At 37.0% G+C, this 13,881-nt stretch overlaps 1 protein-coding gene across 3 annotated transcripts in view; it reads right to left on the reverse strand.

Annotated features, from left to right (window-relative positions):
- Positions 1–6,752: 6,752 nt before the first annotated feature.
- The window catches only part of TMEM68 (transmembrane protein 68), a 34,393-nt gene continuing 27,264 nt past the window's right edge, over positions 6,753–13,881 (reverse strand). For all 3 annotated transcript variants that reach the window (XM_043483400.1, XM_043483399.1, XM_043483398.1), the window contains exons 5-7: positions 12,078–12,138; positions 10,160–10,299; positions 6,753–8,319 (exon numbers count right to left, since the gene is read on the reverse strand). In XM_043483400.1, coding sequence (XP_043339335.1) covers positions 8,203–8,319; positions 10,160–10,299; positions 12,078–12,138 — 318 coding nt within the window. In that variant the 3' untranslated portion in view covers positions 6,753–8,202. The remainder of the gene's footprint in view (positions 8,320–10,159; positions 10,300–12,077; positions 12,139–13,881) is intronic.

The raw sequence follows: 13,881 nt of genomic DNA on the forward strand, positions 1-13,881 counted from the left end.
CAACGCTAGGAAGACAATTCCAGAAAAATATAAGAAGTAATCAATCAATCCATGACATTAGCTTTGAACCATGGGCTTCCCTGATGGCTCAGCTGCTAAAGAATCCGCCTGCAATGCGGGAGACCTGGGTTTGATCCCTGGGTCGGGAAGATCCCCTGGAGAAGGGAATAGCTACCCACTCCACTATTCTGGCCTGGAGAATTCCTGTGACCATGGGGTCACAAAGAGTCGGACACGACTGAGCAACTTTCACATGGTATGAGCACATTTGAAACTGGTATTGGCAGGTGTAATCCATTTGGTAATCATCAATATACTTCTGTGCATTTTTTTTTCTGCTTCTTAAAGTATTTGAAGCATTGGGTGAGTGAAATCCATGATTTTATTTGATGTTTAAAAGAGTTTGATTAACTTAGTTTTCAAACAATGCTTAAGCATTTAGATAATTTAATTTGTTAAATGTGTAAGTTTTGATTTATTCATCTTAAGCAACATGTAAATACTTAGAGAAATATCAGTCATTTATGTTTCATGTATGAAGAAAGTTGAAATAAATCATAATATTAATAAAATGGACATTAACTAGACTATAAATAGGTGATAGTATTATTTACTATTTGAAGTGCTTTTGTTCACTGAGAAGAATCCGGTAACGATTTTCTACAAAGTTCTACAGCCATTGTGGACAAAACCTAGAAGGAAATAGATACTTTAGGAATATATTTCCATAATATCATATTGCATACTACTCAAATTCCAACCTAAGAGATTTCTAGCATTAGCATCATAAGTTCCATTTTCAACAGATCAGATTCAATCCAATTCTGACAAAAGTATAACACACTGTTTTCTCCTTAGCAAGAGCAGCAGCTCAAGGGAGAAGGTCATTTTTACGTTCCTGGCTGAGATTCACACCCCACCAGAAACACATGTGCTGTTCAGTTGCTTTTCTTTTGAGGGTCTGTGTCTTAGCTCCGTCGTCAGGCTGGCAAGGGCCTCCCACACGAGGCAGTGGGGAGTGACTGCTTCGAAGGGCACAGGGCTTCCTTTTGGGGTGGTGAAAAGTTCTTGAAATTACATAGAGGTGGTGGTTGAACTACATTGTGAGCGTGCCAAAGACGATTTAATTGTGCAATGTAAAATAGCTAATAGATACTTGTGTGTTGTGTGGTTATTCAATTAAAACAAAAGAACAGTGGAATGTGGGGGGGTGGAATGAGCCAGTCACTGTTAGATGAGAAAGAGTGTTTTTGAGGGAAAAAAAAAGTTTCAAGCAGACAATGTGAAGACGCAAAGAAAAGTGATGGGGTTGCAGGGGTGAAGAACGGTCAGACCTGCTTCATCCTCTCACAGTGAAGTGAGGGGGATACACGGGTAATATACAAATTTTTTAAGATCCTCCCAAATTCTTCCCAATTTCTTTTTGGAGATTTGGGACCAAAGAGGGAACTGAAAATCAATACAGTCAGTAATTTAATCTGTATAGACTTCAGGAGTAGATGAGTTTAAAAAAAAGGAGTCAGCAGGCCATCATGTTGGCCTTTATCAGGTCAGGTCACTGGTTACTGTCTCTGTGTGGGACCGAACCCTAGTGATGTCCAGAATTGGATCAATACTTTCCCCACTGAGTAAGCAAAGTAATTAAACAAGAAGAATCATTTTTGCCTAACAGATTGAAAAATTTAGGGGGGCGGGGGAGGAGATTTTTGAAAAATTTTATTTTTGAATTTTTTATTGTAGTAGAATTGTTTTACAGTGTTGTGTAGTTTCTGCTGTACAATGAAGTGAATCAGCTGTATGTATACAGATATTCCCTCCCTCTAGATCCTTCCTCCCACTCCACCTGCTCTCATCCCACCCCCTAGATCATCACAAAGCCCTGAGCTGGGTTCCCTGTGCTATAAGCAGCCTCCCACTAGCTATCTATTTTACATGTGGTAGTGTGTTTATGTAGATTGACAAAATTTTAAGATTACTATGAGCTGGTATTTGTAATATGAACAGCAGCATATTCCCATGCTAACATCTCAGTAATGTAAATAAAATCAACTTTCCTAGAGAGTAATTTTGCAATATGTAATCAGTTTTTTAATATGCATATCCTTTACCTAGCCATCTTACCTGTGTGAATTTATCCCAAAGAAAGAACTAGTAAGGCATACAAAGTTACATGTACAGATATGTTCATCATGATGTTATTCATAATAGTGAAAAAGTGAAAAGCGTGTTTTCTCAATTCTCAATAGGGAACTCATTAAATACATCATGGTTCAGCCAATGCATGGCTATTGTTATGATAGATTCAAAAATAATCATGAAAATCAATATTCATTATAAAGAAAAATGCTCCCGATATGTTACGCTTAATAAAAAGATTACAAAACAGCATTGTAATATAATCACATTTTTATATGCATAGAAAAAATATGAAAAGGCACACATCAAAATGTTAATAAGATTTCTCTCTGGGTGGTGGTAATTTTCATTTTTACTTTATACTTTTTTGTATTGTCTGGATTTATTTCTATTAATATGTTATTTGGTGGCTCAGAGGGTAAAGCATCTGTCTACAATGCAGGAGACACGGGTTCAATCCCTGGGTCGGGAAGATCCCCTGGAGAAGGAAATGGCAACCCACCCCAGTACTCTTGCCTGGAAAATCCCATAGACTGAGAAGCCTGATAGGTTACAGTCCATGGGGGCCACAAAGAGTCAGACACAACTGAACGACTTCATTTGCACTTTTCATTACAAGAAAAAATAAAGTTATGTTTATTTTGAGCAGCAGTCTAGTAAAGGAAAAAATAAAAGTGAAAAAATTTAAAAAAAATAAACAAAATCTCTAGAGCAAAGATACCAATGGACTCTCTCGTGTTGGAGTTCAAGCTTAATCAATAGGCTCAGGCCACTGGATTCACTTTGTGAATCAAGGCTCTTTTCTTTTTTAAAAAATATTTTTTGGATGTGGACTACTTTTAAAATCTTTATTGAGTTTGTCACAGCACTGTTTCTGTTTCCTATTTTGTTTTTTTGTACGTGAGGCATGTGGGATCTTAGCTCCTAACCAGAGAGTGAATCTATAGGGACATCCCTGGTGGTGCGATGGCTAAGACGCTTCAGTCCCAATGCAGAAGGGGTTTGATCCTTAGTCAGGGAACTAGATCCCATACACCACAACTAAGGGTAGGCATGTCACAACTGAAAATTCCGAGTGCCACAACTAAGACCCAGTGAAGCCAAATAAATAAATGAAAACAAGAGAAATATGATATAATGCAAAAAGGAAATCTTGTCAACCATCTTTTTCATAAAAATTAACATCAACCATGTTAGTAGGAAAGAAAGAAAGAATGCACGCTCAAATGTGACCCAGGTGGAGGAGGGAAAGTAAAGTTTTTTCCAGGAGGAAATGGATGGAATGTGTCTTTTATGTAGTATTATCTTTAAAAAAAAAAAAAAAAAAAAAACTTTTCTGGGATTCACAACCTCCCTGTGCAGCCTATTACAGTACTTCATCAGCTTGAGGCTCAAGAAACTTAATCAATACCACGCTTGCCTAAATTTAAGGCCAATTATTCTTTTGCAGTCTTGAACACACACAGAAAACACTGTTCATTTCCCAAAATTATCCCACACAGGTTTCACAAAATCCATTTAATTGCTTCCTGGAACACTTGAAAGATCCCTCTTTATAGCATTTCATGATGGCAGCACCAATCAATGAAACGAACAATTCCTAGATTCGATTTGCAGGAAACTCAATACAATACATTTTACACAGAGGATTTATTTGCTGTCTACATTTTAGCTTTCGTGTAGTCCTGGACATTGATCTTTAGGGGAATCAAAATTTTTTTGATTTATCAATAAAGCAAACTATTTTTGAACTGATTCTAATTTCTTAGCTAGTAGAACTTCTTGCTTGGGATTTAAATACAATGGTGCATTTTCTACAAATCAGTTAAATTGCTTTGTAATATGAAGTCAGTCAAATGATTTTTTTATGCCAAAAATATGTTTTAGTCTTCTCATTCACTCATTTATTCAGTAACTATTTATAATACGCTAAGTATTCTTCAAAGAACCAAGGACTCAATAGTCGGTGATACAACTCTCAATTTGCTGATTCTTGATACTAATAATGATGGGAGTTAACTGGTAATCCAGTGGTTAAGACTCCATGCTCCCAAAGCAGGGGACCTGGGTTCGATCCCTGGTCAGAGAACCAGATCCCATATGCCTCAACTAAGAGTTTACGGGCTGCAGCTAGATTGCACATGCTACAACTAAGACCCAGTGCAGCCAAACAAATACTCTCTTTCTCTGTCTATATATATATGTATGTATGTATATACATACATACATATACATAAAGAATTCTCCTGCCAATGCAGGAGATGTGTGTTCAGTCCCTGGGTCAAAAAGATCCTCTGGGGAAGGAAATGGCTACCCACATCCAGTATTGTTGCCTGGAGAATCCCATAGACAGAGGAACCTGGCAGGCTACAATCCATGGGTCGCAAAGAGTCGCACACAACGGAGGATGCACGCAATATGACATGCATCAGTATCTATGCCAGCACTGTGCCAAGTGAGTTACATCTGGTGTTCGTTTGAAGAGGTGATGTGAGTTAACCATACTCTTCCTACTAAGATGTGGAAGAGGCGCCATTCAAACCCAGTCTGGCTGTGTCTGAAGCCCAAGCTCTCAACCACAGTGCTACCATGCTTCCGTTACATAATGTCTACTCAATCACAAGTGAGACAAATGAAAAAGGAAACCTAAGGCACCCAAGCCTGCAGAGGGACAGAGAAGGCTATCATGGACCAGGTGTTTCAGCTGAACAAATGTCAGCCCCTGGAAGCTGGAGGGGTTGAGGGCATTGTGTGCCTACACAGAGGAAAAGTGGGGGTGAGGTGCAGAAAAACTAAAACAAAACAAAACATGTATGACTAAAATCAAGGGACAGGAAGATGGAAAGAGAGTAGTAACATGTAGGCTAACTTGTCACCCTTGTTAAGAACACGGGTGTGCGAGCTCAGTTGCTCTGCTGTGTCCGACTCTTTGTGACCCCACAGACTGTAGCCCGCCAGGCTCCTCTGTCCATGAGATTTCCCAGGCAAGAACACTGGAGTGGGTTGTCATTTCCTCCTCCAGGGGATCTTCCTGACCCAAGGATCAAACCTATGTCTCCTTTGTCTCCTGTATTGGCAGATGGGATTCCTTACACTGAGCCACCTGGGAAGCCTCTAATAACGTGAAACTTGATCTAAATGCAGACCAGAAACACAGAATTGTCATCTTAATTAACTTAACGCTTAGTTTCCTGGGGAGATGGACATCCTGAGTGAAGAATTGGACTTAACAAATTGTAAATTTGGGTGTGTATATTTTGCCACAACAAAGAAGTAACAAAAGTATATTTTACCGGAAGAAGGAAATGGCAACCCACTCCATATTCTTGCCTGGGAAATCCCACAGAGGAGAGTGGAGGGCTACAGTCCATGGTGTCACAAAGAGTCAGACACAACTGAGCGTGCACACACACACACATAGTGCATTCTGAGGAAAGACCATAGGTGTGCCTTAGAGTTCTGCATTCAGGGCTTCTTTAAAGGTGTCATCCACTTAGTATGAATAGAATGCTAGACTACTGATTTAAAAAAATATGCAACAAGCAACAAAGGTTTACTGTATAGCACAGGAAACTACAGTCAATATCTTGTAATAACTCATAATGGAAAATAATTTCAAAAAATATATATATGTGTACATGTACAACTGAATCCCCTTGCTCTGCACCTGAAGCACTGTAAGTCAACTATACTTCAATAAAAAATATACATTAAGAAAAAATGTATTTTAAAAATAGTAATCATATGCACAAATACAAAACACACCCAACTTATCCCTGTAAACATCTATTATTTCAATGGTTCATAAATGTCATTAACTTCAGAGGGTCTCAGATCTATTATTATTATGCAATAATGTTAATAATAATATTATGTCTCTACATTTAGTCACATTCCTTCAATCTTCTAGTGTAAGTGACAGCAGTTCAGTTGTGCCTCTGCAATCCCACGGACTGTAGCTCACCAGACTCCTCTGTCCATGGGCTTCTCCAGGCAAGAATGCTGGAGTGGGTAGCCATTCCCTTCTCTCGGGGACCTCCCCGACTCAGGGATCGGACCTGGGTCTCCTGCATTGGCAGCAGATTCTTTACCACCAGGGAAGCCCCCTCACTCTTCTAAATGGCATTTAAATTCAAAGAGCATAGATAAAGAGTTTGTATTAAATGAGACAGCCTTCTTGTTAATACTTCTCTGAGTATCAGAGAAGAAAAAAGTTTTAAGTAAAGCAGTAAAACTTCAGTACTGCAAAAAAAAAAATAATGGCTTTTGCTACATTAGCAATGAATGTTGTTCTTTCTTCAGTTTTTAAAACCCAATAGTTGCCAAAAATCCATTATTCTCATTCATATTATGACCATTTATTCCTTTATTCTGGAAATATTGATGAATTTTTAAAAAAAAACACTGCTCACTCCTTGAGAGGGAAAAAAAGCTGCAAATTAGTTGATACTTTTCATTGAAATTAAAATATATTTATCACATTGAAAAGTCAGGTTTATTCATTATGGCTGAGATTGATGAATATGACTATAGGTGAGAAAAGCATAAATAGTAAAACAAAAAATCAGTTTAAATTAAAAAAAATGTCACATATGCAATCTCACAAGAACAGGAACTGCAATTCAGCTTTTATTTTTATTTTTCTTAATTTGACATACATCACACATATCGTACATACATACTTGTTATACAAAAGTTTATACAAAAATCCAAGTAATTTAATATCTCAAAAAGGAAGAGGGACATACTGCATTTGATTCCTGGTACTATTCTGTTTAAATACTTTTAAATTCAGATTTCAAAGAGACAACAAATCAAAAGCCATTAATTTTCAAAGAGCCCTATGTTCACATAAATTCATCATTCAAGTATATTTTTATCGAAACAATAAACCATCCGTCTGGATACAGAGTCAAGCTGAATGAGCCAGGATGTTGAGAAAAGCAGAGCTTTCTCCCGGGGCTGTCATCAGCTTAGAATCAGCTTCTAACGTATGAGATGCAGGGGATGACTGTGATTTCCAACCCGACACTATTAAATGCCATATTACAGGGCAGACGACGCAGAGCATACCTTGTATGGTTTGTCTACAGATTCTCATTAAAAATATAATACTAAAAAGAATAATCACAGTAATTAAAAATTTTACTTTCCCTAATTTCTGCTTTACTCAGTTTGAAAAACAGTACATCTTTTTCATTGTTGCTTGGCAACTTGACATCACACCTGAAGGAATAATTTAAACATCCTACGGACAAAATAAATACACAAACTTCTAAAAGATCTTGGTATTGTTTAGTTTATATAGTCATAATTTCTGTCCTATGGATATCAATCACAGCAAATATAAAGAGTTAAAACAATATTCCTCACCAAAGGATTAGCATGTTTTTAAAAAGTGAATTGTTGAGGCACAAAAGTATGTGATTTGCCCAAGGTCATGAAAGGAATGAGAGGCAGAGGAAAGAGCTTGTTTTTCTCTAACTTAAGCATCTATACTAAAACCCTAGGTTATGCCACCTTGCAAAACTAGCTCAGTGCAAGAGATGCAGAAACTAGATGCATTATTTAGGAATGTTTGTTTAACCTCCACTGCTATTATTGATAAACTTAACTTTAAGGATCTATGTGTAGGATACATGATTAGGCAACTATAAAAAGAACCATGATCATTTTCCAAATTATGAGGCATGGAGTGGGTAGCCATTCCCCTCTCCAGGGATGTTTCCGACCCAAGGATCAAACCTGGGTCTCCTGCATTACCGGCAGATTCTTTACCAGATGAGCTACCAGGGAAGTCCATAGTTTTAAGGATCTATGTTAATGATACATGATTAGGAAATTATAAAAAGAACCATGATCATTTTCTGAATTATGATGCATGTAGTGAGTTATTGTTTAAATTTGACACAACTGATTGCAGAAACAAAATGACAACATAATTTTAAGCAAACAAATTCAATGAAAGATGCTTCTTGATGTGATTTTAAAAAAAAAATACTAACTATAGAACCTACAAAATTTAGAATACAGTCATATAGATACAAACAGATTAATATAAATGTATTAAAGCGTCTTCTGGTTGATCTTTTGTTTGTTATGAAAACGTTCTAGCAAAGCGCTCATTATGTTTCCGGGTATTCTTTGGTGCTTATCAATCAGAGCTTGAAGAGCATCCTTCGTCTATCAAGAAAGCAAAAGAAAAGCCGTTATTCTTTTAGTTCTCAATGTAGATATTTAGTTTGTAAGGATTTTAATATACTAGTACTTTAAAGAAGTCTTCCTGAACTTAGCATCTATGAATCCTCAGAATGAATGACTTCTTTCTCAGTACACCCACAGCATATTGCTTTTGTTTTTTAATGTAATACTGTTAATTTAACTTCAAAAACCTTTCAGCATTCTAAACATACAAAAAATAATGCAATGTTGCAAATTGTGTTTAGTACAGAAGGTTCTTGAACTTTCATTCATGTAGTGACTCTTCAAGGTGCATAGCATATTTCTTTCATTTTTATTTTATTTTTTTTTTTGGAGTATCATTGCTTTACAATGCTGTGTTAGTTTCTGGCTGTATAACAAAGTGAATCACCTATATGTATACATATATCCCCTCCCTCCTGAGCCTCCTGCCCAATCTCGCCCCCATTTGACCCAGCAATCCTACTACTGGGCATATGCCCTGAGAAAACCGTAAGTCAAAAGGACACATGTCCCCAGTGTTCACTGCAGCACTGTCTATAATAGCCAGGACATGTGAATAACCTAAATGTCAAATAACAGAGGAACGGATAAAGAAGCTGTGGTACATATATATAATGGAATGTTACTCAGCCATCTTTCCTACACTCACTTTACTAGAGTTGAATTACAGATATTGTCCACATGGTAACTTTCTACACCTTAAGATACCTTAGCATTTTTCTAGCATTGTGCACAGCAATGCCCTGCACACAGTAAACACTAAAAAGAACTGAAGGGGGAAAACATCAGAAGGAAAAAAGTTGTAGGAAGTTTTCTGGCGGGCTCATGGAAGTTTCACCCCTTTCCAGCTGTCCACAACAAAATGTCAGCGGTGCTCAGGTTGAGAAATCAAGCCACAAGCACAGCATTGTGCTAATCTGCTCACATGCATGCTCAGTTGCTCAGTCATGTCCAACTCTTTGCAACCTCATGGACTATGGCCCGCCAGGCTCCTCTGTCATGGCATTTCCCAGGCAAGAACACTGGAGAAGGTTGCCATTTCCTTCTCCAGGGGATCTTCCCAACCCTGGGATTGAACTCACGTCCCCTGCATTGACAGGTGTATTCTTTTACCATTGAACCACCTGGGAAGCCCCCTTGTGCTAACACATCACCTTAAAAACATCAATGTAGTTATTGACCTTCTACATGGGGTTGTATGTTCTAGGATAACAATAGTAGCCAGCACCCACGGAGCACTTACTGAATGGCAGACACTATTTTCAACAGTGAACGTGATCAGTCGCCTGTGACCCTCTGGGTACAATGTGAGTGGGCTCCGTTTTTCTCCCCTAGACTAGAGGAGGGTGATGGGGCCTGCCTGAGTCACAGAGCACTGGAACAACCTGACTGCACAATTCACAAACAAGATTCCATTTTCCTCCCAAGGTACTACTACCAGACAAAGGCAATTGCTTTCTTTTCATGGAGGTCAAAGCTTTCTTCTTCTAAACATCACTTACAAAACTTTTTAATTATCAGGGCCAAGAACTTCAACCTCAACAGTACTGACATTTTAGAAAGAACAGCTCTTCGCTGTGGGGGCCGCCCTGCCCACCACAGAATATATACCAGCACCCTTGACCTCCACCCACGGGACTCCAAGGGCACCACCACCTCCTCAGTTCTGTCCGCTGTGACAATAAAAATGTCCCCAGACACAGGCAGATGTCCCTTGGGGGAAAAGTCACCGCTGATCCAGAACACATTTGTAGAATTAATGACTTCATTTTAAGTGAAAGTAAAAATATGTCCTAAAACTAAAGAAAGAATAATTTACCTTTTCGGCTAGTTCTTCTGCTGTGATCTTTGGGTCGTATGGAATGGGATCGCCTAAGTAGGTGCGCAACTTTACAGGAAAACCTCCGTACATGGGGGCAAATGGATAGCGGAACTTTTCATAAAGCCACCTAAACAGCCCTGTTTTAAAGGAAATGAAATCATTTTAATTGTTACATATTCAAGCATATAAGTGTAATCTTTCAAACGAATTATGTAAGACTTTGAGGAAGGGGACAACCAGTATCATCTCCTGGCAATTAATACAATACTTTTTTTAAAGGGGAGCTTTTCACTGATGGTAACAAATGTACCACACTAACGCAAGATGTCAGTAATAGAAGAAACAGGAGTGGTGAGGGGTGTGGGTCCCCTCGGTGCCTTCTGCTCTATTTTTCTGTCAACCTAAAAATGCTCGATAAATAAGGTCTATTAATGGGGGGTAGAGGTGGAGATGAGCTTTCAAAAAATAAGAATTTTAAAAGACAAACTAATTACTATTATTGCAAAACAGGATAAAGACTGCAACAAAAAAGTTAGAGGCTAAACAGTCTAGAGGCTCACAAATATGTGACTTACATGAATAAAAGGAAAAAATGGAGCCATAAAATAAATTCAAATAAACATGAGACCAAAATACACTGAAAAACTAAGACTAAAAATATTATAAATTAGGAAAAAGAATTATTAGTGCTAAGGACCAAGTGTGCAATTTAGCAAGATTAAAAGTGGTAGTAATGTAACATAAACTGATGGACTAAGACTGTTTAAGTTTACAAAACAATACACAAAAGGCAAGGAATGTGGAATACACACTTATGAATTATACTGAAAGTTTAAAACACTGTTTATATGTGGAAACACAGAATATACCATAAGACCCAGAGTAGTACTTGAAACAATATATTACTACACATCAATTTTTGAGATATTCAACTTTTAAAGTAAAAGAGGCAGTCAAAAAATTTTAAAACCACTTTACAGTTAAAGGAACAAAATTAGGAATGATTTCTGGTATGCAACTTAAATTCTAAAGAAATGAACTGAAAGAAAATTAGAAGGAACAATTATACAACAAAAGTTAAATATCACATCAACCTGCCTTTCTATTTCACATTTGAGAAAAAAAAAAGACCTAAGAAAACATAATATAGTATCAACTATACCAACATTAGACATAAAAGGAACAATAGAAGTTTAGGGTTTTCAGGATGGGATTTATATATGGATAGGAACACTAACAATATAGTGCTAAGGATACAAAATATAATCAAATGCAGAAACCACAGGGTACAAACAAACCATAAAAATTTCATAAAAACAAATAGGACAACAACAAACTCCAAAGAGAAAGCACATCTAATAGCTATCCTTCCTATAGCTTGAGTCAAAGCTATTTCTATCAAAAATTAAAGGGAGGCAAAAAGAACTCTTTGATGTAAGTTTATCATGGTTCAAAAAAATAAAAAGAACAAGAAGTAACAGCAATAAATGAAAGCAAATGGTATCTCCTTAAGTTGCTAATCTTAATTCAGTGTTTTGTTGTCATCCATTTTTAAAGCTGTAACTTCTTCAGGAATGAGTCAGCAAGGTAGTCCGGGTAATACGTTAAATCTGTTCTAAACCTCAACAATATGGTTTAACACAGGATTAAAAAATTCACTGTGCAATTTTTAAAAGCCCATGGTAAATAACCTTCAGTATATATGAGACTCAACAAAAATTTAACACCTAAATCTGCGATCACTTAGAACCAGTTATCACTTAGATTTTAAAAAGAAAAACACCTAAATAGTATATGCATTTTCTAAAATAAATTCAAAAGGTTTCTGCATAGTGTTTAAAAGTCCAAATATTTAAAATATTACATTCTAAATATTACAGTTATACTTAGAAAAACCATATGAATCACAACTTACTTGTTCCTCCAAGTGATCTAAATCCTTCTCGAATATTTTGTGTAAACATAGGAATAATGGGCTAAAGAGAGAATTTGAATTAAAAAGTAAATACATTAATCCATTTGATGTCTCCATTAAGTCACTATTGCAAAAGTTTAAGGGCCTGTTTAAGTCACAAAACTAAGGTATTTTAAAAAATAAAAATATACTGTTATCACTAGTGTGATTTATCAAATAAAATTAATGTGGTATTTATAAATATATATATATATATATATAAATTGGAAACACTACCCTCTAGTGGTAATATGCAATGTTTCATTTACCAACTTTGCTATCATTCTACAAGAACTCCTGAAACTCAAAGATTAAAGTAATCATCAAAGTCATTGAGTAAAATGAACATGATAATTAAACTGGTTTTAGTGTGGTACTGAATAGTATGCTCACTGAAGAAAAAGACAGAAATTCTCTCTATGGGGAAATTTATATAATTTTAAATAACGAGTTTTGGCAAGATGCTGTCCTGAAATTCATGAAACACCATTTTTTTGTGTGAGCTTATTAAATCTGAAAGGGTTCAATATTAATGAAAACTGTATAAACTGTTGTTAACTCGATAAGCTATGTCTGACTCTTTTTGCAACCCCACAGACTATAGCCCATCAGGCTCCTCTGTCCTTAGGATTATCCAGGCAAGAATACTGGAGTGGGTTGCCATTTCCTTCTCCAGGTGATCTTTCAGACCAGGTATCGAACCCCCGTCTCCTGCACTGGCAGGCAAATTCTTTACTGGTGAGCCACCAGGGAAACCCATGTATTAAGACTCAACACCAAAAAAATAGGAAAAGCATATGTGTGTATGTGTGTGTATATATATAAACTCTTCATATCATTAATTTTGGAGGATATCTGTTCACAAGTTCATGGTTTTTATTTTTCCATGAATATCAATGATTAAATATGATTCCCTGATGGCTCAGATGATAAACAGTCTGCCTGCAATGTGGGAGACCCAGGTTCAATCCCTGGGTCAGGAAGATCCCCTGGAAAATGAAATGGCAATCCACTCCAGTATTCTTGCCTGGAAAATCCCATGGATGGAGGAGTCTGGCAGGCTACAGTCCATGGGGTTGCAAAGAGTCAGACAAGACTGAGTGACTTTACTCACTTAAAATGGAGGCCTTATCTAATCATAAAATAACAGATTAAGTAGCAAATGACCATGTAAGGAGATTATGCCATGGTGAAAATGAAGTAGATAAAAAATTGAATAAAATACTTTAAAATGTACACAAAACATACTGAATTAAATGATATTTAGAATAGATAAAATTGGTGGGGAAGGGCGAGTGTCACTTCACTTACAGTCTACCATCAGCATTTGATAAATCAGAGTGACCTGCCTTAGTGAGCAGGGCTTGAAACATTTACATAAGCTGACATTTAAAAAGCTGTTCCTTTTCAGCTTTGGAAAGCAGTAAAAAGTGGTGGGCTGAAGGAAAGAGACTGCAGGCACAGCTTTCTTCATAAAACTTACTCTCTCACATATACCTAACTGATCACTTATTTATTATCTCTGTAACCAACAGCAGAGACTTTGCTTCGTTCACAGTTGGATCCCCAGCACCTGGAACGCTGCCCAGAAAAAGTAGGTGCTAACAGACAGTGTAATGGACGAACCACAGAAGGAATGAATGGACAGAACAGAAAGAAAATACTGAGGAATTCAGTTGTGTTCTCTGAAAACAAAGGGTAGGAAACAGACAGCAGGCATTTTTAAAACCAGTTAGGATAGAGAGAAGTCGTGTAAAGAAAAGCA

Source organism: Cervus canadensis, chromosome 12 (assembly GCF_019320065.1).
Source record: "Cervus canadensis isolate Bull #8, Minnesota chromosome 12, ASM1932006v1, whole genome shotgun sequence".
In the NCBI taxonomy this organism is placed as follows: Eukaryota; Metazoa; Chordata; class Mammalia; order Artiodactyla; family Cervidae; genus Cervus; species Cervus canadensis.